Source organism: Marmota flaviventris, chromosome 7, assembly GCF_047511675.1.
Source record: "Marmota flaviventris isolate mMarFla1 chromosome 7, mMarFla1.hap1, whole genome shotgun sequence".
Classification (NCBI taxonomy): Eukaryota; Metazoa; Chordata; class Mammalia; order Rodentia; family Sciuridae; genus Marmota; species Marmota flaviventris.
In genome coordinates this window covers 143,215,544-143,237,940 of record NC_092504.1, presented here as the reverse complement: position 1 = coordinate 143,237,940, position 22,397 = coordinate 143,215,544, and the positions used below count along the sequence as shown (strand labels likewise).

Genomic DNA, 22,397 nt, shown 5'->3' with positions numbered 1-22,397 from the left:
GGTAAGACTTCACTCACAAACGGCTTAAAAGGGTGTTGAAATCTTGTAGTGGGTAAAAATGATGATTTTCTCTACAAAGTGTTAAGGTCTTAACTTACGAGCAAGTGAGCTGTGCTGTCACACCAGTCCCCGAGCTTCCCCAGACCAAAGGGCTCCTGTGGTTGCCGAAGCCTCCCAGTTAACATGGCTGGTGCCACGTGTCACTGCTTCGGGGGTTGGGGCTTCTTAGCAAGCAGGGTCGCTCCCGGTGTGTCACCCTTTCTTGTCATGTTATTACATCTTGAGACGTGGAAAGTGCTAAATGAAAATAACGATGCCCACCTTTCCAGAAAGGGACCCCCCACTTCAGGCCTGTCCCCCAACAGTGACTCTGCCATTATCCCGAAAGGCAGCAACAGGAACGAAAGAACTGCTTGAAACTAGAGAATCCCTCACGTGGTCCCATCAAAGGAGGGAGAGTCCTTTCCCAGACACCCCCGCTACCCGGGGACAGTCATCTCCCAGCAGCTCTCCCCTTCACGTGTGACAGCACTGCCTGCAGAGCTCGTTCAGTGCGAGGATCTCACACGCACCTCCCAGGGGTTCACAAATGCCACGCCTGGGAGGGGACCAGCCCTGGAGAGGCTGCCTAGCGGCCCTAACACAGAGGGCCCTGGACCACCCTCTGAAAAGTGCTGCTCTATTAACGACGTAGGAGGGGGCGTGGGGGTGGCCCGACCTGCTGCCAATCACTGAGTAAGGGCCCAGCCTCCGTTCAAGAGCCTCACAAGGGGCACAGAACAGTGTCACCGGCTCCTCTGTCAACACACAACACCTCCGCCACCACCCCTCCCTAATCCCTCTGCTCTCCCAACTTGAACCGCCTGGAGCAGCTCAGCCTACCTGGCGCTTGGGACTTGGCTCCACACTGAAAGTCGCAGCCTGACATTCCCCCACAATCCGCTCGGAGCTCACACCGTGCAGCTCTGAGCCAGAGTCTGCTCCAGAGAGAGGAGCTGCCAAGAAGCCCCATCCTGGGGACAAAGTTCCTGCCCAAGATGACGAGAGAGAGAACAGTGGATGGCCAGGACCCAGGTGGGCGGAGTGACACTGTCAAGCCAAGGCTGCCCAGCAAGACAACCACACTGAGCCACTGGAGTCCGAGGCCCACGTTGGCAGAGGACAAGGGGGTGCAGAGCACAGGGCTTTGTCTCTGCCTACACGGCACCCCTCGACCAGCACAGAGCTACTCACCCTGCCAGGAGCCCACCCTCTGAAGAGCTTTCAAAACCCCCAACGCCAAGGGGGAATCCAACCACCCAGACCCACTCAGTCGGAACCACACACCCTCCTGGTGCCATGACCAGCAGTGAATGAGCCTGTGACCCGTGCTGGGCCAGCGACAGCCTCCCCTGGGACTCTTGTTGGAAGCCCTCTCTCCAGCAGGACGTCCCTCTCGGGGGAGCCACGTGCCTGGCACTGCTGCAGCCTCGTCCACCCACCACGGCCGGGGCAGGGCTGGTCTGGCCATGGCAGGAAACAAACAGCGGAGAGGAGGGGGGCTTCTCGGACCTGATCTGCACGTCTAACCCAGGCCTGGACTTGGAGGAGGTACACAGGGTACGTCCCCGTTGGCTTCAGCAAGCTTGACGTGAGTTTCCATCACTTGCAAACTAAGGGGTCCTGATTAAAATGGAGAGTCTGTTGTATGAACTGGCAGATTAGGTTTAAAGGCAGAAAAAAGAGAAACTTCCATTGCTGGGAATCAGCAGTGTGATTCTGTTCCATCCTGAGCTGCCTCGGTTGTGGTGGGAAATTACATGATTTCACGATGGACGCCTGAAGCCCTTGGGACACTCTCTGGCATTTGTAGATGCTCAGAAGACACCAGGACAGAGAAGAGTGGTCTGAAGGAAGGCACCCACCCCCACCTCGCCACCCTCAATTGCTAAGGAAACAACAGTCCTACAATGTCTCCTGTGACAACAGGACTATGGAGCCTGCGAGTAGACGGGAAGACCAAACGGCCACCACGGGAGGCCCAGGCCAAGGGGAAGCGGCCGGAAGCCTTTCCCTTTTGTTAGTGTTATTTTGAGACAGGGTCTTGCTAAGCTGCTGGGGGCCTCACTAAGTTTCCCAGGCTGGGCTTGAACACAGGATCCCCTGCCTCAGCCTCCGGGGGGAGCTGGGGTGACAGGTGGGCACCCCCCCCCGCCCCAGCAGAAGCCCTTCTTAGAGCCCATAAACCCTGGCATGTTCCCACAGAGCGCCAAGCAGCGTCCTGTTCATCACGTGTCCCCACAGCCCCTGCTGTTAGAATGGGATTCTCAAAGGTATACAGCTCAAAGGCCCAGCTTTCCCAAGGGCCACTTTGGTGATATCGTTAAAACACACCGTGGATGACAACACGCTGCCTCTTCCAGTGTGTGACTTCCAGAAGTGCCCTCCTAAGTGCAAGATGACACTGACCTAAGAAGCACCTGTGGCCTTAAATCACACTGAAGTGCAAGGGTCCAGATTCACCACCACCTTCCACAACTCGGAAACGAGGGACGAAGCACAGGAAACGGTGACTGCTGGCCACCAGGAAACAGGTGACACTAACTCCTATAAGAAGCAAAGCCCTCCAATTGGGCCCTCCAACTGTCCCTGCCTGCCGCCTAGAGAAGTTGGAGGCTGCAGGGCAGGGAGGGGTGCCAGGCCAGCCCAGGGGTCCCCCTGCCCTAGGGAGACAGAGTTAAGATCTGAGGAAGGCAGGACGCGGTCAGAGTCTGGAGCGAAGGTGCAGCCGCTTCGCTGAGCGCACGCAGCCCCTGTGCAAGAGCAGCGTGGGGACTGCAGCAGGGACCAGCAGGGAGCCCGCACTGCAACTGGGGGCACAAACACGGCCAGAGTTCTCCACCACACCTGGGCTGAGCACTCTGAATGGGGGGCAGGTACCCCTAGACCAGGGGCTGGACACTTCTCCTGAGAAGGGTCACAGTGCAAACGCTCTGCGAGTCACTGCGGAATGAAAGCCACCAGGGACAGCACAAAAGTGGACAGTGAGCCAGACGTGCCCCCAGCTGTGGTGCCCACCCCCCTGTTCAATCCTAAAGGCTGCTTGGTGGGAGCCCCAGAGCACGCCCTGGATAGACGGCGCCGTCTCCCAGTCATTGGACCACTGCGGTGATCACAGCAGTGCCCCACGACACCCAGATCCTGATGTCCACAACCACGAGTCAGGATGAGCACACGGAGCCCGAGCCCCTCCTCGGGCGGCCTCGGGAAGGGGACAACTCCTGGTTTGCTCAGCCAGGCCCAACGCAGGGTCCCTCTAAATGGGAGAGGAAGGCACAACAGAGAACCAAAGAGACGACTGCTTGGGAAGGACAGTGTCCCCGACTCTGAAGGAAGCAACGGAGAGACTGGCCCAGGAAGGGGGTCGCTCCTAGAAGCTGGAAAGGGACACATTCTCCCCTTGGGCTGCTGGAAGCCCGGATGCAGCTGGACTTTAGACCGGTGAGGCCTGTTTCAGATTTCCGACCTCCAGAACCACCATCAAGCACCACGCCAGGACATTTTGGTCAATGGCAGATGTTTCTGTCCTACTGTGTGTATGACAGTGGCCCCATAAGTCATGAAGGAGCTGGAAAATTCCTCCTGCCTAGTGACCGTAGCCACCGTAACTATCTAAAGTCACATACCACTCACTCCCGGGGGACGCTGGGTGGACAGGCCTACTGAGCCACCAGTTGTACAAACGCCTAGCGCACGAAACCACGTAGGTACAGCACCTGGCACTCGGTAATGGGTAATGACGGTAGCGACGGTTACCGGTGTATGCATCTACCATATCACAGTCTATCACTGTTCTAGAGTGCACACGGTCAACTTAAAAACAAACAAACAAACAAACAGTTAACTGTAAAACAGCCTCAGGCAAGCCGTTCAGGAGGTTCCAAAAGGATACAGGCATTGTCACAGGAAACCACAGCTCCATGTGTTGTGACTAACTCTGAAGATCTTCCAGGGGGACAAAATGTGCAGGAGGGAGACGAGTGACACTGAGGATCTGGCTCTGTGTAGGTCCGCAGCCTGAGTGTGTTTGTGTATTCACCTTTAACAAAAAAAGCTCACACAATAAAATAAAAATTTTAAATGTAAAAAACAGAAAACAGCTTACAGAGGGAGCACATAAAGAAAGACTACCTTTGGACGGCTATGTTAACGCCTTTACGTGTTAAGCCAAGTGTTATGGCAAGGTCAAAAGCAGTTCTAAAAAATGAAAAGTTTATAAAGTAAGAAAGTGACACTAAGCTAAGGTTAATTTGTTATTGGAGAAAGATTTATGAGAAGCAAATGCAGGGTAGCCTGAGTGTGGTGTTTATAGAGTGTACAGTGACACATGTCACGTCCCGGCCTCGCCATGCAGCCACCGACTCACCCGGAGCAACTTCCCAGCCTGCAAGCTCCACTCGTGGAGGGGCCTCCTACGTGGGCACCACTTTTAGCTTTCACTGTACCTTTCCATGTCTGCACCTGTATGCACCTGTTCTACGTTTAGATCAAATACTTACCACGGTGTCATAACCACCTACAGCATCCAATTAGCAGCCCAAGACCAACAGGCTATCCTGCACACAGCCAGGTGTGTGCTAGGCTACCCCATTTCATGTGGTGAGAGTACACCCTATGATGTCACACAATGAAAAAAATCGCTTAGGACAAATTTCTCAGAAGTTATCTCCATCCTTATGCGGCCCGCAACTGTATAAGATACTGAGTTTGCATTGTTTTACGCAACTAAGCTCGTGATGATCTGTTAAAGCAGCCACAGGCGATTAATACTCCACTAATAACAAAACACTGCACAAAAATATTTAAAGAAATACCAAAACAACCAGCACCAAACAAAGTAAAATTTACAATGTCTGTCAATCAAAAATTATTACGCCTGAAAGAAGTGGAAAAATCAATTAACAGAAACAGACTCAAAAATGACATAAATAACTGATTCGAGTACAGTGAAATAGCTATCATAAACACACCCCGCACACTCCAGAAGGCGGACAGAACCAGGCGTGTCACGGAGACGCAAGCGTATGAAAAAGCCCCGCACCAAACTTGCAGAGGCGAAAACACAGGGGCCTGGGGTAAAGCCAGCCACCGGGCAGCATTAAGAACAAACCAGGCAGGAAAGAGCCGAAGACCCAGGACGTACAGGCGCGGAATGGACCAACAATAAAACAGAAGGGGAAGGTGGGGAACATCACAGGGCACCTGTGAGCTCGGGACAAAGCAAAGGGCCCAACACTCACACCCATGAGGGCGCAGAGAAGAAGATCTGAAAAAATAACGTCCCGAGTTTCCCAATTTGGTACAAACTATAAACCCAGAGAACCCAAAAGTGCAATGAACTCGAAGTAGAAGAAACTTTTTTGAAACTACCCAGAGCACATCCTAGTCCAGTGCTGAATGTGAGACAGAAAATACTAAAAGAACATTACGTGAGAGGAACAAAGGCGAGAGTTATACCCAACTGCTCATCAGAAACGAGGAGGCAGTGAAGCCGCCTTCCAAGTGCTGAGATGGGGAAGGGGCAACTATCAACCCAGAATTCTAGAGCCAGCAAGAACATCTCTGAATCACAAAGGCCAAAGGAAGAAGTACAAAAGCCACAGGGATTCATCCCAGCGCCACGGGAAGCACTGGCTCCCTGGTTCCAACAGCAGAACACCCACCAAGAGGGGACTGGAGCCATAAACCATGGTTGATCCTTACCATGGAATATTGAGCACTGAGACCAAAAAAAAAAAAAAAAACACGGAAGCAGATTTATTGGGGCTCACGTGGAATGACCTTGTGACATCCTATTAGGTGAGAAAAGCTAAGCTGTAATCCAATACAAATGGCTCGCATTTGTGCTTGTCGACTGGAAGCCTGGTGTATGCACAGTCGCAGGGCTTACCTCCCAGAACCGGGCTCTGGGGGACGGGCAGCAACGGGAATGCACCTTTCCCATCTCATTCTGTACTTCTGGGTCAGGTACACCCCATTTCATGGACGGTTTTAAACAGTGTGTATTCATATGGTTTCAAGTCAAAACACGTAAAAAGCAAAACTGGTCCTTAGCTGGAGTTCAAGGCCGACCCTCAGACCACTCATTAACGGGCCAAGTCCTGTTAGTGATTCGCTCCATTCAGAGTCCGAGAGCACCCATTTCTTCTGCTTCCTTCCAATACTCTCTATTTCTTTCCATCCTACATTCTACCCTGGGTACACAGGGGGTAAAAGGTCTCAGGAACCACGCAGGAACCTGCACCCAGCTGCTCCCTGCAGCTTCGTCTGGGGTGAGAGGAATTAAATAAAGGTACAAAAGCCTCTAGGCACTCATCACCGAGGCCAGCGCCACAGAAGCACTGGCTCTCTGGTCCCGACCTCGGGACAGCTAGGCCCAGCCAAAACACCCACCTGAAGGGGACTGGTTCCATCTGTAGGGTGCAGGCCGAGGATCCCTTACCCAAAACACTTGGGATCAGACAAGACTGAGGCTTTGGAGTTTTTCCAGATCTTGAAGTATCGGCACAGGCTTGACTAGCTGAGCCTCCTTAATACCGAACTCCAAAATCTGAAATGTTCCAAAATCCAAGTCTGTCCTCACTCAGAAGTTTTCAGATTCTGGCCCACTTCAGATGCTGGATTTTGGACTGGGCCCCTGGAGAACCTTGGGGGTGGGGTACGAAGTGAAATGTGGTGAGAGGTGGAGGGGTGAACTGGTGGCTTCACCCAGTACCTGCAAATCGCGTGGGTGGAGCTCAGAAACTTGGAGCTGAGGGACAAAAATAAAGAAGAGAATGTGATCTAAAGCTGCACATCCTTTATACAAATATTTAACTTATCTCATGAAACAGCAGTACACACGTCTAAGAACACATATAAACAAAAAGATGCACGTTGCATACATCACAATGAATGGCTTGGAGCTAGACAAGGAGCGCAGCTCGTGGAGAAAATGGGGATAAAAACTAAACAAAGCAAGAAAGGCTGTGCATGAGCCAAAGGCAGCCACGGGCCCTAAGCTGGATGTAACTAACCTGCCGCACCTGAGCTTAAAAAGACACACGGTTAAGTTCTACTATGTGCCTGGTGCTTTACCTGTATTACCTCATTTAATTCTCTTATGGGTTCCTCTGACCATGTCCCATCTCCAATCAAAAAAGAGGAGACAGAGAGGTTCAGCAACTTTTCCAGGGCCACACAGGGAGAAAGTTGTGGAGCCAAGACTCCAATCCAGGCTGGCTGCTCCAGGGCCGGTGCTCATCACCTCCACCGAGTTGGCTCCTGACTCTACTTACCCCACTCAGAATGAAAAAGTGGAGCTGAGCACAACGGCGCACGCCTGTAATCCCAGCGGCCTGGGAGGCTAAGGAAGGAGGATCTCAAGTTCAAAGCCAGCCTCAGCAACAGCGAAGGACTAAGCAACTCAGTGAGACCCTGTCTCTAAATAAAATACAAAATAGGGCTGGGGAATGTGGCTCAGTGGTTGAGTGCCCCTGAGTTCAATCCCTGAACCCCCATCCCGCCACCCACCCCCCCAAAAATGGAAGCCTTAGCCTTTCTCCTCATATCGGCAGGAACTTAGAATGAGAACCCTCTCGCGTCTGGCAAGACCCCTTTATGCAGATGTAAAGAACAAGCCCCAAAAGGCACCCAGGAGGCACGACGGGCCATGCCCAACACTGCGCCCACTGTGGAACACGGCCAGCTGCTTCAGGACCAGTGTGAAATGTGGAGAAGAAACAAAACCAGGCAGCCCGGAGACAGTAAGCGGGAATGAAAGAGGGAGCGACGGGCCCACGGCAGGCTGCAGAGAGGACTCTCGCTTCCAGGGTTTGACCCAGCCTCAAGCCTTCGTCCAGCCTAAGAGGAGCTTCAGGAGCCCTGTACCTTGGCTGGCACCTGCCACTCAGCCAAGACGACGACTCCAGCCCAGAACAAGGGCTTTTGCTTGGCCCTGGTTCGGCGCATCCTGGAAAAGCCCATGAGACCCTGGCATGGGCACTGATGTATCTGCTAATGTCTCATTCAAGTTGTCAGCGTTTTGTTAGAGCCAATTCAGTGGGTAATTAAGGAAAAGTTGGGACCAGATGGGGAAGCAGATGCTAGCTCAGCCAAAGAGCGCTCCCTGCAAGTGCGCAGGGAGCACAGCGCTATGCAACAGCTGCCCGGGGCTGAGCGCCCCAGGACAGGCCCATTCTACAGAGGAAGAAACTGAGGTCCCAAGAGGCAAGACAACCTGGGGCTGTCAAGAGGATGGCAGAGAAAGAGAATGAGAGGAAGACCAGAGCTGACAAAGGTGGAGAGGACCGAGCTAAGAGGCAGGAGCCCGAGTGCCAGTCTCAGTTCTGCCACTCGCTGCCTCCCTTCAGAGAAGTCACCTATCCTCTCTGTGCCTTAGCTTACTCACACGTGAACTGGAAGCAAGAATTCCTGCACAGACCCAAGTAATGATGAGGTTAACTACTTGCAGAGGTGTTGGGGTCAGACTGGGTGCCTGTTGGCATGCTCCTGTCATCCCTGCGGCTCGGGAGGCTGAGGCAGGAGGATCGCAAGTTCAAAACTAGTCTCAGCAAAAGCGAGGCGCTAAGCAACTCAATGAGACCCTGTCTCTAAATAAAATACAAAATAGGGCTGGGAATGTGGCTCAGTGGTCGAGTGCCCCCGAGTTCAATCCCCAGTACCCCCTCTCCCCCCAAAAAAAGTGTTGGGGGGGGGTCAATCACATTTTAAAAGTTTGCTGCAAAAATAAAGTACAGAATTACCATGGGATCCAGCAATGCCACTTCTAGGTATACGCACCCAGAAGAATTGGAAGCAAGGTCTTCAGATGCTATTTGCACACCCAAATTCATAGCTCCTCGCAACAGCCAAAGGTGGAAGCAACTCGGGGTCCACTGAGGAAAGACTGGATGAGCAGGTGAGGACGTATCACCTGACCTTCAGAATAGGGAAAGCCTGCCGGGTGCTACAACACGGATCAAGCTGAGATGTGATGCTAAGGGAAATAAGATGGTCCCCAAAAACCACATACTGTGTTACTCCATGTCTGTGAGGTCCCCAGAGCTGTCAGAAAGACAGTGGATGGCGATTTCCAGGAGCAGGAAGGAGAGGGAAATGGGGAGCTACTGAATGAGCAGATTTCGGCTGCAAGATGAAAAGCTGGGGCGATGTGAAAGGACCCACCACGTGCCTCTTAGTACCCAACAGTGCACTTCAAATGGTCCTAGCCATAGTGCGTTTTACATGTGTACTTTATGGCAATTGAAAACTACTGAAAAAAGAGCATCCTAACATGTAGGTGTCACACGCAGGCCACCTATCAAGGAATTTCTGCTAGATGTTGGGGGGCGGGGAGCAACGGGCATCACCAGGGACCACCGGGCATCACTAGGGACCACCTCACAGCCACCCTCCTTGAGGCCTTCGAACTGCTAAGATGAAAACCAAAACCTGGGGCCGGGGAGGGGGCAGCACCTGCAGGATCCCCAGGGTGGAATTCCCAGAGAAATCCCAGGGGTAGCTGAGCCACTTCCAGTGGGGACTTTCTAAGCCACCAGACCCTACCAGGAAAGAACCTGGGCTCCACCGCTAGGTGCTTCCTAGGGGTCTTTGCCAAACCCCATGAACGGAGCCCACCAAGAGGCTAGCCCCCACCCCTCAACCTCAGGCTGCTGGCCCCCCGACTCCCAACTCCCTGCCCTGCCTGTCCACCCTCCTTCACCAGCCACTCTGCGTGGAGTGCAGAGGCAGCTCAAGCCCGGCATGAGCCCGCCAGCCAGCGAGGGCCAGGAGAGGCCTTCTGCCATCAAGGGCCTTTGGCATGATAGGCCCAAGAAGCAACAGGTCTGGGCCTCTCAGCAACCACTGAAGTCTCTATAGCAGGTACATAGGGCAAAATTCTGAGCGCTCTGAACTGATATCCCCAGGTTCAGGAGAAGAACTGAGTTTGTTCCTGGAGCACCAGCAAATTCAGTTGGGTGGGGGACTGGGCAGAGTTCCCCAAGAGACCCCCAGCTCAATGCTCTTTGCTGGGCCACCCAAGCTCAGGTGCCCTTTAGAAGAAATGACTCATGGATTTTTATGCACAGGAATTGTGGTTTGCATTTCTAAGACTGTCTCCTAAGGGCAAATTTAAAGCTGCCTGTGAATCTGGGGGTCGGGCTGTGCCAGCCCCTCTCTGCCCGCCCCTCTCTGCCCGCCCCTCTCTGCTCGGGGTGAGCGGCTTCACTGCCCACGAGCTCCCACCAGGAAACGCTGCCTCAACACAGTCCTGTATATCAGCGACAAATCCTCTGAAATGGAAATGAGGACAACCACTCCATTCAAAATATCTTCAAAAAAAATAAAATACTTGGGAATCAACCTAACAAAAGAGGTGAAAGACTTATACAATGAAAACTACAGAACCCTAAAGAGAGAAATAGAAGAAGATCTTAGAAGATGGAAAAATATACCCTGTTCATGGATAGGCAGAACTAACATCATCAAAATGGCGATATTACCAAAAGTTCTCTATAGGTTTAATGCAATGCCAATCAAAATCCCAACGGCATTTCTTGTAGAAATAGAGAAAGCAATCATGAAATTCATATGGAAAAATAAAAGACCCAGAATAGCAAAAGCAATGCTAAGCAGGAAGTGTGAATCAGGCGGTATAGCGATACCAGACTTCAAACTATACTACAGAGCAATAGTAACAAAAACAGCATGGTACTGATACCAAAACAGGCGGGTGGACCAATGGTACAGAATAGAGGACACAGAAACCAATCCACAAAACTACAACTATCTTATATTTGATAAAGGGGCTAAAAGCATGCAATGGAGGAAGGATAGCATCTTCAACAAATGGTGCTGGGAAAACTGGAAATCCATATGCAACAAAATGAAACTGAATCCCTTTCTCTCGCCATGCACAAAAGTGAATTCAAAATGGATCAAGGAGCTTGATATCAAATCAGAGACGCGCCGTCTGATAGAAGAAAAAGTTGGCTACGATCTACAGTCGGTGGGGTCGGGCTCCAAATTCCTCAATAGGACACCCATAGCACAAAAGTTAATAACTAGAATCAACAAATGGGACTTACTCAAACTAAAAAGTTTTTTCTCAGCAAAAGAAACAATAAGAGAGGTAAATAGGGAGCCTACACCCTGGGAACAAATCTTTACTCCTCACACTTCAGATAGAACCCTAATATCCAGAGTATACAAAGAACTCAAAAAATTAGACAATAAGAAAACAAACAACCCAATCAACAAATGGGCCAAGGACCTGAACAGACACTTCTCAGAGGAGGACATACAGTCAATCAACAAGTACATGAAAAAATGCTCAACATCTCTAGCTGTCAGAGAAATGCAAATCAAAACCACCCTAAGATACCATCTCACTCCAGTAAGATTGGCAGCCATTAGGAAGTCAAACAACAACAAGTGCTGGCGAGGATGTGGGGAAAAGGGTACACTTGTACATTGCTGGTGGGACTGCAGATTGGTGCAGCCAATTTGGAAAGCAGTATGGAGATTTCTTGGAAAGCTGGGAATGGAGCCACCATTTGACCCAGCTATTCCCCTTCTTGGTCTATTCCCTAAAGACCTAAAAAGAGCATGCTACAGGGACACTGCTACATCGATGTTCATAGCAGCACAGTTCACAATAGCAAGACTGTGGAACCAACCTAGATGCCCTTCAATAGACGAATGGATAAAAAAAATGTGGCATTTATACACAATGGAGTATTACTCTGCATTAAAAAATGACAAAATCATAGAATTTACAGGGAAATGGATGGAATTAGAGCAGATTATGCTAAGTGAAGCTAGCCAATCCCTAAAAAACAAATGCCAAATGTCTTCTTTGATATAAGGAGAGTAACTAAGAACAGTGTAGGGACGAAGAACAGGAGAAGAAGATTAACATTTAACAGGGATGAGAGGTGGGAGGGAAAGGGAGAGAGAAGGAAAATTGCATGGTAATGGAAGGAGACCCTCAGGGTTATACAGTGGAGGAGGTAGAGAGAGAGGAGGGGAGGGGAGAGGTGGGGAGGGGGGAGGGTGGAGGATGGGAAAGGCAGCTGAGCACAACAGACACTAGTATGGCAATTTGTAAATCAATGGATGTGAAACTGATGTGATTCTGCAATCTGTGTATGGGGTGAAGGTGGGAGTTCATAACCCACTTGAATCAAAGTGTGGAATATGATATGTCAAGAAATTTGTAATGTTTTGAACAACCCACAATAAAAAATTAAAAAAAAAAAAAAAAAAGCACTGGAGCCTCTACAACCAGGGGCCCAACCACCCTCTCAGCTGCCTGTCACGGCCACAGGAAGCTGAGTGACAGTGACCTAAACACAGTTTAGGAACTGCATCCGTGGAAACAAATTGGAAGTTGCTCTCTGTATTTTTAAAAAATAGTATTACCTGATTTTCCTTTTTCTGCTTTTAAAAATCATATTTATGCCAATAAATTAGAGATATATGCAACGATTGACTGAACTTAAGTTTTTAAAAGGCAGAATTATATTCTTTTTATTTTTGTTTCTTTATCAAAAATCAAGTCCAAAAAGCCTCAGCTCATCCTCTGGAAAAATTTCAGTTGCAGCTGACCATCTGGGGTGCTGTGTGAAAACCCCTTCCTCAATAACCCACGACTCTGCTCACACCAAAAAAAAACCCTACAGAAATGAAGAGAATCAGAATAAACCAGCTACCGACTGAATAAATCTCCACCTCCCATGCTAAAAGTTACAAGTCCTGGGCCGAGTTACCTTCTTGCGGCTAAAGCTCAATCTCCCACTCAAGATCAATTGTAACTGAACTCCTTCCTGCCCACAGAGTCCCCAGGCGGCCAGGCCATGCCCCAGGCAGAGCCCAGCCAAGGGATGCACACACAGTTTCTGCACACCTGAGTCACAGCCAGTTCACCAGCTACTTTGTTATTCCCTAATCAAGCAATTTTTTTGTTTAAAGAGTTAAAATATTTCATCCACCATCATTTTAAAACAACTCAAAATCAGAAGACAGGCATAGAAGTAAAATATAAAAATTTAAATTTGAAAAAGCCAGTTCTGGTGAGCTTACGAATGCCAACAGACGAAGGTCACCTTGTCATTCTGCCCCCACTTGTCTTCTCAGCACCTCCCACAGCTGCCTCTTACACGAAGCCCACCCTGAAGTCAGTCAGAGACAGACAGGCGTGGGACGGGCCAGTTCCGCAGCCTCTCACCTTCAGAGCGTGCTTCAGCTCGTAGGCGTCGTACAGCCGGGAAGGCTTCATCAGAGCCACGATCAGTTTCTCAAATTTTCCAGTCAGTTCTGATTTCAGGTCATCCAGGAGATCCTACGCACAGCAGACAGGCAGAGCTTTAAGGCGATTCTTCTTAAAGGTGACCTGGGGCCTCTGCCTAGTGAATGCCGTAGGCTGCTGCCTTCAGGTAGAAGGCGGTGAGCTAGCAAACCCACAGCCTCCCATGCTGAACAGCAGGCCTCAACCCCGGAGGGAGGCCACCTATGCACCAGTCTGCTTCTAGGAGATGAGTTTCTTCATTTCAAGCATTTCATTTTAAAAATGGTATTGAGAAACACAGACATCTTTATAAAAATTCCCCCAAAAAATCATCAATGTGTTTTTTAAAAGGACAGAATGTAGCCTGTCACCCTTTTCCTCGCGGTATCTGATGATAGTCTGATACACAGCAGGCTACAGCGAACGGATGCTCCTGAGGACTGAGAGACCTGCTGCAGGGCGAGTGCGGGGGCATGGCCCCCGGCAGCATCAGCAGCAGGGACCTGGACACGGTGCCCAGAACACTTCTCGAGGTGGGGAGGCAGCGCAGGGCAGACCACCTGTCCACCCCAGACACGGTGTGCGTCCCTGCCTGGCACCAGAAAAAGGGGGAAGGGGCAGGATACTTTCTCTTTTGTCTCACAGTGAAACGACAAATGTGGATTTCCAGAATAACAGACTGAAGTATGCATCGTGCGTTCTGCACCAAATCTAAAAACCTTTGCTTTACAATGTCAATCAAATAAGAGCGCTTGGCTCTACTAGTTAAAAGTCCACTTACTAAGATCACCAGGAAAGCGGCCCACACTGCACTAGAGGCCCACACCAGACAAGGGTGGTAGGGTGGCCCAGCAGGATGCGCTGAGGGAAGGCAGAGGCCGCACCGTGGCACTAACAGCCCCAGCACTGGAGCATGGGCTGCGGGAGGCAGGCAGGTGGGAGCAGGAACACAGCAGTCAGTGACAGATGGCCTTCACAGGAGACCGTCACACCACTGCCTTGCAGACTGGCACACTGTGCCCTTGACCCTGCAGGCTCAGCCAACCTCTGCTTCCAGAACCTGCAGTGGGTCGACGGGCACCACACTGCTGTGTCCCGGCTCCTGCGCGACCCAGCCCTGGCTCAGGTCCCCGGGAGGATGCAGTGCAAGCTAGCTCTGTGTCCTTGTGAATGAAGGAGCGGAGGCCTGCAGGTCGGCCTCCACAGACACCGAGGGAAGGTGCTGCACACAGACTCCTCCAAACCCAGAACTGCGCCGGCTCCACCTTAGGAGGAAGGGGGCCTTACCCTGCCAAACAGAGTTTTGAAGGCCTCGGCGATCTCCTGGCGCTGCGCGTTGCTCCGAGATGTCAGCAGAGTCAGGATGCTCTCCTCGTCGGTGCCTGCGATTCAAGGTTAACGCCAGGCTGGGCTCCCTCAACCTCCCTGGGACCAGCTCCCCAGCCACTTCCCTCTCCTCCCTCTGCCTGTGAGTGTGTAAAATGTCTTGTACATTTTTCTGAATAATTTATTAAGCAAAATATTGAGGATATGTAAAATGCTGCGTATCCTACTCATTACTCCCCACTCCCAGTGTATTTTGAAGTAGACAGAAAAATACTCGTGACTTTTTAAAAAGTTGTCTGCAGATTTTTAGACAACACATAGTCACTGTAATAACAGCCATTCACAGGGTACAATGTGTGGGTGTACAGCGGACAGAGAGAGCTGGCTTCAAGTCACACGCAACCTAGAGTGGACACCCGGCAGCTGTGAGGCAGAACGGCTGCACCCCGAGGCTGTGTCCGGAGCAGCAAGGGAACCCCAGAGGGCAGGGCCAGGAGCAGGGCAGGCTCTAGGACACTGCAAAAGCGCGGCGACGGGAAAACACGAGGCTTCCAAAAGCAGCAGACCCCCCGCCCCCCGGGCTGGAGAGAACACACCAAGCCTAACAGGGGACGGTCTGAAAGGGGCTGGGAGGACATGGAAGCACTGGACCCTCTTGAGAAGGGGCCCCAGCTCCAGGGATCAGCCACGCAGGCAGCCCCTGAGATAGAAACACTGACGATATGTAAAATGTTCCATATCCTACACTCGCTGCTCCTGATAATGGCCAGAAGAGAGCCTGCAGCAAGGGAAGGTCCCCGGGGAAGGCCCCGCACAGAAGTGGGGTGTGAAGGGGCAGGCGCACAGCCCAGGCCTTGCCCTCTGCAGGGGGGTGGATTCTCGGCTGCTCGGTCCTGGAGTTGGGGACCCATAGCACGATTCTGTTGATTCAGCTTTTCTTCTACACATTTCAAATCTTTTCATTTTCCAGAATAAAAAGGAGGTGGGATTTACCCAGGCCTTTCATGGCCTTCCGAAGAGTTTCTGCATCAGCCCGGTCATCGAATCCAGGGAAGTCGGTCACGGTGCCTCTGAGAGCCTGAGACAGAAGCACAGTGCTGTCATCCACGTCCTGCTGACCAGCAGGGCAAGAGCGGCCGCTGCTGCCCACCAAGCTCAGCCTCTCCACAGGTTCACCACCTGGGAAGACCCGCCCCATCTGAAGCGGGAAACGGGCCACTGAGGCACGTGGCAGGACCACTTCGCTGCCTGAGCTCCCCTGGCCCCAGGAGCCTCATGTGAGGCTGGCTCCTTCCTCCCTGGGCTCCACCCATGCACAACACCCACCCACCCTCCTGGCTTTAAGGGCACCTTCCCAGGGCTGCTTCCCCCCAATCACCAGGGGCACACAGGCCTGCCCCCGACTCAGTCCTAAGCAAGGCTCGCTCCATGTTGTCACCCTGAGCCCTGCTCCTGAGCACCTCACAGGGACTTTAAGAGAACTCAGCAAGAAAAGACATGTGGTGATCCACGTGCCAGAAGCACTTGTTAGAAGACGTTCTTTTTCAGACCTCCAGATACACATTAATTTGTCGTGTTTCTAATAATCATAATATTTCCAAAAAAGGTCACAAGATCATTAGGTCCTTTAAATCCGGAGGCTTTACTAACACTGAGCCACAGAGCTGATGTGATGATCAAGGAGTTTCCCGGCATTTACTTTTTACCAACACACGTTTTGTAATTTCCTTAAAACTCTGTTACGGGACCATCTATAACAGGGAAAAACAGCTACAAGGAGGGAGGGTGGAGAACACCTAGTCTGCTTCACAATGTTTTTTATTATGAATGCACCAAAATTCAATTACCCACAGGAAGAAAAGTTCCCTTCTGCCAACAACACTGTGATACCAATTAAACTCAAAAGTCTGATCCTCAACACCACATAAAAATAAAATAAAGATGTTGTGTCCACCTAAAACTAAAAAATAAATATATAAAAAAAATTTTAAAAAAAGATGACAACGGACATGCACAACCAGAGAAACGAAGAGGTGTGCTCCATTTGTGTACAGTGAATCAAAATGCATTCTGCTGACATGTATAACTCATTAGAACAAAATTTTAAAAATTAAAAAAGATAACAACAGAGAGTGTCATTCCATGGGGAAGAACTTTCACAGCACCCAGCCCCAAAGGCCATCCAGGGACCCTAAACACATTTCCTGGAAAGGTGGCACTCAAGAGTCCAAGGAAGTGACCAAGGCGACCCTCGGCCACGGCATGGACAGTTCCTCTAGACCCCCTTCTCCGTCAGGCCGGTCCCCAGCCTCCTCTGCCTTCCTTTGTGCGAGGACCCCGCTAAGGCAATCTAGGCGGACTTCTGACCACCTATGTCAAGGACTGAACATCCCATGCTTTCAAAGGAAGCTACTCCTGGATGTGGCACTCAGGAGGCAGGGCGTTGAGACTAAAAACGACAGCCGTTTTTAACACTTTCCACATGCTAAGTACTACACTGATCACTAGGAAAGTCCCGATGCCACAAGCCAGGCACAAAATGGCAGATGTGGACGTGAGAAGTGCGGCAGAGTGTGTCCGCACCGAGGCTGGAGCAGGTAATGTGAGCACATAAACAGTGACCAGAAGGACCAAAGAGAATAAACTGGAAAAAAATCCCCAAAAACGTCTGGAACGTTGCCTGTAGGTTTGCAGCCAGAATCAGAAAAGCAGAGACTGGCACGACTATGTTTCGGGATGCACAGAAGCTCGGGAGGGGAGAAGGAGATGGCCTGCAGCTCAGAGGAGGGTGACTTCAACACACCGCAGCAAGCAGTCAGGTGCAGAGAGGCCACCAAGGGAAGGGCCTGGTGAGGAGGGGGCATAAAAGCCCCAACACACAAGCTCCTCTGTGGCCACAGCAAGCCACCGGCAGGAGGACTGGCCAGCCCTGCAGATGCTGGGCCTCCTCCCGCAGCAGGGACACTGGAATGGCCTGGGCGAGATGGAGACGGGAGGGCAGCTAACCCGAACACAGACGCAGAAAGACCCAACCACATGCAGCAGCAGGGAAATGGACAGGAGACCCGCAGGGCCCGAGGCGGGGACATGGACAGGAGACCCACAGGGCCCAAGGTAGGGGACATGGACAGGAGACCCACAGGGCCCAAGGTAGGGGACATGGACAGGAGACCCGCAGGGCCTGAGGCAGGGGAACTCCAAGGGCAGATTCTGGCCATGCAGCTGAGCACCAGTGAGCAAGAGGCAGAGCCAGGACTTGACTCAAGTCATGGGACAGTGGCTCCTGGTCCCTAGCAACAATGCTGCACCGCCTGGAGGAGAAGCTGCCCAGGGTGATGCGCAGTCACCAGGGAACCGCGTTCCCCGAGGAAGGAAGCGGCAGGCTCCAACTCCACGGGGGTGTCCAGGGACGGGCAAGGTGGAAGGGCCCACTGGGTTCCGCAGGAGTCTGGGCGGCACAGAGCCCTGGCTGCAGGACACTGGGGAGTGAACTGACACTCTATCTCAGTGGAGCCTCATTTCGCAACAATAGTTTGTAAAAAAAAAAAAAAAAAGAAAGGAAAGAAGCTTTTAAAACCACACTTAAAAAAAAGAAAACTTGACGTGGTTTGTGGTTTGTAGATTACACAGAAACTGCCATCTGAGAGAGGGGGGTTTAGAACAGGGAGAGGTTACTTGCCTCAAAGAAAAAATAAAATATATCTGACCCTCGGGACTGAAGGAAATGAGGTAAAAAGGAAAAGAGAAGAAGGTCCTCAAGAATCTCAGCCATTTCTATGAAGAAATAACTAACTACCGGCCACGTTTTCTAAGAGCTTTCTAGAAATCGTGAAACACTTGTGCCTTCCACACCACAGAGTCACTGCCCCAGCCAGCGAGGCCACGCACAGTGGGAAGGAGCCAGACGTGAGTCACAGACTGAGTCACTGGGCAGACCTTGTGTGGACATCCTGTCTGCAGCCCACCACTGGGGCCCAAGACCGTCTGTAAACGTGGCTCTGGAGGACTCTGCTGGAGCCCCACCCTGCAGCGGGGCAGCTCCATCTCCAAGGAGCTCTGTCCCTGCTGCAGCCTCAGCTCACCCTCCACCCTTCATCCCACCACGGCCTCACCAGGATGACCACAAGCTCCTGGACTACAGAGGCCAGAACCCAATCCATGGTTCATCTCAGCTTCAAACCCATCCTTTCTCCCCCTCTAAAATAAAACGTCCTTTTATCCTCAAGGCCTAGGCATGCCAAAATAAAATGAAGAAAATCAACCCAAGAGCAGGGAAGGACTGTTTTCCTGACCCAGGGAAGTCACACGTAAACAACGATTTCAAGTGCTCACTGTCTGGAACTTTCTGAATAAAGCTCCCCTGAACGTACAGAAGACCTCGAGGCCCTCCTTAAGCCTGTCTCCCAGTCCTGGGCAGTGGCTGCTGACCACCCACCGGCACCCCCCATGCTGCAACGAGGAGCCAGAGATCCTGGACCAAGCGCTGGGGCTGCCGCAGGCTTCCAGGGGTCAAGGCGGCTGCTGAGGTGGTGGGAGACAGGACTGCCTCCCCTGCCGGCCAGAGCAGCTCGCGTCCCACCTGCAGACACCGCAGAGGCCCCAATGCCTCCTGTGATGGTGGGCCCCACAGGTGGGCAACACGTTCCCAGAGGCCTGCGGGAGGCAGACCAGCAGGCCCAGAGCACAGCCCCACCCATCCCTGCCCTGCTCTCTGAGAAGCTGAGGCCACGGGCAGGCAGGCCAGTCCCCAGCACACCCAGCTGACCTCCTCCCCACTTCCTCGCCCCTCATGCTCCTGCAAGCCTGCTCCTGCCTCGGCCACTCTGACCAGCTGCTTTTGACCTCTTTCAAAGTTTAGGGTCGGGGGAAAATGGATCACTGTAAAGTAAGCTATTCACACACTAGTATACAAGGGCTTGTTGATAACAAATGAAGATCAGTAAGATTTAAATCTTCATTGTGCGTGTCTTTAACCCTCTGACAGTGACAATGCCTTCCCTTGGCAAAACCTGCGAAATGGGAACGAAAACTGTGTGTCCTCAACGTCACCCTGGAACAAGGGTGGGGCCCTGAGCCTGCTGGAGTGAGGGAAGCTGCTGCCTCCCAGGAGCTCAAAGCTGGGCATCCTGCAAACAGCACTTAAAAAGCCCCATAGCTGACAGTGCAGTCACGCCAGCGCTCCAGAGAACAGCGAGCACACCAACTCCATCTCCTCTGCATCCCAGCAGGAAGCACAAACATGCAGAGCACCACTGGTCCTGGGACACACCGACAGTGAGCTAGCTTCAAATCCTTCTAGTTGTAGGAAGATATAAATCGTGCAAAAGCAAACGGCTCTACAGAGATGAAGGAGGATTCAGAGGTCGCAAAAACCCTGTTTACTACAGTGCCACCTAAATGTTTCATAAGGAACTCAAATTCAACACATCTATTTCTAAAAGTCTCTTATTTGCCTCAAACATGCATTCTTTTCTCAAAAAAAAAATATATATAAATATATGTATGTGTATATGATCAAGGTCAACCAGTCACCTTGACCCTCACCTGACCCTTTCTCAGCAAACACCACCCTACTCATGCACCAAATTTACCTACTTCTCCCAAAGGACCCTCCTATCTGAAGTCCCAGCCACCACCTAGTTCAAGTCCTGACAACAGATTCCTGCATACTGTTCCCTCTTCTTCCCTCTCTCAACCCCCATCTCACTACCCACCTCTGCAGCCCCCCGAAATGCAACCACCACAATAGCACCAGGGCGATCCTGGCTAAACACAAACCTGACTGTGGCACACCCCAGGCACAACTCTCTCACACCTCCCCTACCTACACAGCAGCTCACACACCTGGTCCGGCTCCTGTCGAGAGGCCTCATTCCCAAGGCTCACACTCCTGTGGTTCCAGGCCAAACTCCTTGACCCTCACTGAGCACAGTATTCGCTGTTGCTGGCCCTCCCTGTGCCTTCCCTCCTTTGTCCCACACCACCAAAGCAGCTGAGCAACCTCAATCCCTTCTTCTGTGAAATGAAACAGTAATACTCATTTCCAAGATGCATCATGGGCGTTAAATAATGCACACGGAGGACTTGGCAATGCACCTGCTCCATTAATAGATTTCAAGATGTCTATCAGAGGTCAATCAATCCTTTCTGGTTAAATTCTTAGCAAGACAGTCTTACCTATGGTCTGCACATACTCCTGATTTCTGGATTTTTTTGCATACTTTTCTAGGCAGGGTGGACCCACATAAGAAAAAAATTATTAGCAGTAAAAGATATAACTCATAAACATGAAGAATCTGTATGGTAGAAAACTACATTTTAACTCTTTAATAAATAAGAAACATTAATATTTAAATAATACATTTTCAACTGTGGAAACATGCACCTCTAGGACTCAGGTTTCAGATCGCATTACTCTAGAAGTCCCAGGAGTAGAAGCCTCTGGTTCCCACCCCAACAGGTTACCCAAAGGCATTTCCATAGAAATGGACTGAAACCTCATCCTGAGGCTCCAGCTGACCTGCAATCACACTGGGGCACAGAGTAGATTTTAGACAGTAAAAAGGCAATCACTCAATGTGGCCTTCTGTACGTCATCCACGGTAACCAGGAGGAGCAGATCTCCATCTTACCATGTTTCACCACACATCTGTCACAGGTGTTATGCCAAATGTTTTTGTAAAAAGTGAGATGGAGGCCTAGGGTTGTAGTAGAGCGCTTGCCTCCACATGTGAGATGCTGGGTTCGATCCTCAGCACCACATAAAAATAAATAAAGATAATAAATAAATAAAAACAAAGATATGTTTTAAAAGTTATTTTTAAAAAGTGGGATGCAACCACTATGTGAAGCTTTCTTTTTAATTATGCCAATGTTACTTAAAAATCACGTGTTACTAAGCTGCCTTTGGTGTAAGATTAGGATGACGAAATACAAATGTGTTATGCAGTGAAATACAGTAATTTTAACCAATTTAAAAAATCTTTTACTTCCATGGTTTCTAAGGGTAATTCTTAACAAAGTAACAGCAAAATTCAAGATTGCATCTTCTTTTTTTAACATGTCTTGTAACTTCTATGGCCAATAATTGGTTTGGTCTAATAAACAGGCCTGGCATTGTACTGTGATAGGAATCACACATGTGTAATTTTATAATGGAAGCCACCTTCTCTCTGGCTTTGCATATTTGCACATTGATTATTATCATTCTTTGAAATTATTACTGTCCACGTTTGGAACATGTGTTCATTTGTTCCATCTTGGTTACAGCCTATGCATGAAAAGGAACTGACTGAAAGCTTCAGACATCACTAGGAAATTTACAAGAGATCTGAGGACCAGCCTAGTGAGCAGGGATAAAGGGAATTATTCTCTGATGCACCCCCCCCCCCCCCAGTCAAGATAGGGAAGGATCCTCCTCAGGGAAGAGCTAACTTCACATAAAAGTATCCTTTCTGTGGGGAAGAACCAAAAGCAAACTTTCCACTTGGAAGTAATATGAGAACTGGTTCTAATAACAGTTAAGTGCAAAAGAGGAAGCCACAATAGGGGCACTGAATAAACTTAATAAGTTACTAATTGGTCTAATCCTCCCATTTTCTCTTGGAAAGGCCCATGAAACCTTATTCAATTTTGATAAGTCAGGCTGATAAAAAGTGAACTACAAATGAGAGAGAGCATTGTTTGGGCATTTAAAACACTTGTTTAAAAAAATTACCATGGCTCTGGCAAGCCAGTTAGATTGGCAAGATGTGCGAAATAG

At 50.5% G+C, this 22,397-nt stretch overlaps 1 protein-coding gene across 1 annotated transcript in view; it reads right to left on the bottom strand.

The window, feature by feature from the left end:
• LOC139706465 (annexin A5-like) overlaps nucleotides 1-22,397 on the bottom strand; it is a 78,157-nt gene that overhangs the window by 54,685 nt on the left and 1,075 nt on the right. The window contains exons 3-5 of the mRNA XM_071614745.1: nucleotides 15,629-15,713; nucleotides 14,597-14,691; nucleotides 13,250-13,363 (exon numbers count right to left, since the gene is read on the bottom strand). Coding sequence (XP_071470846.1) covers nucleotides 13,250-13,363; nucleotides 14,597-14,691; nucleotides 15,629-15,713 — 294 coding nt within the window. The remainder of the gene's footprint in view (nucleotides 1-13,249; nucleotides 13,364-14,596; nucleotides 14,692-15,628; nucleotides 15,714-22,397) is intronic.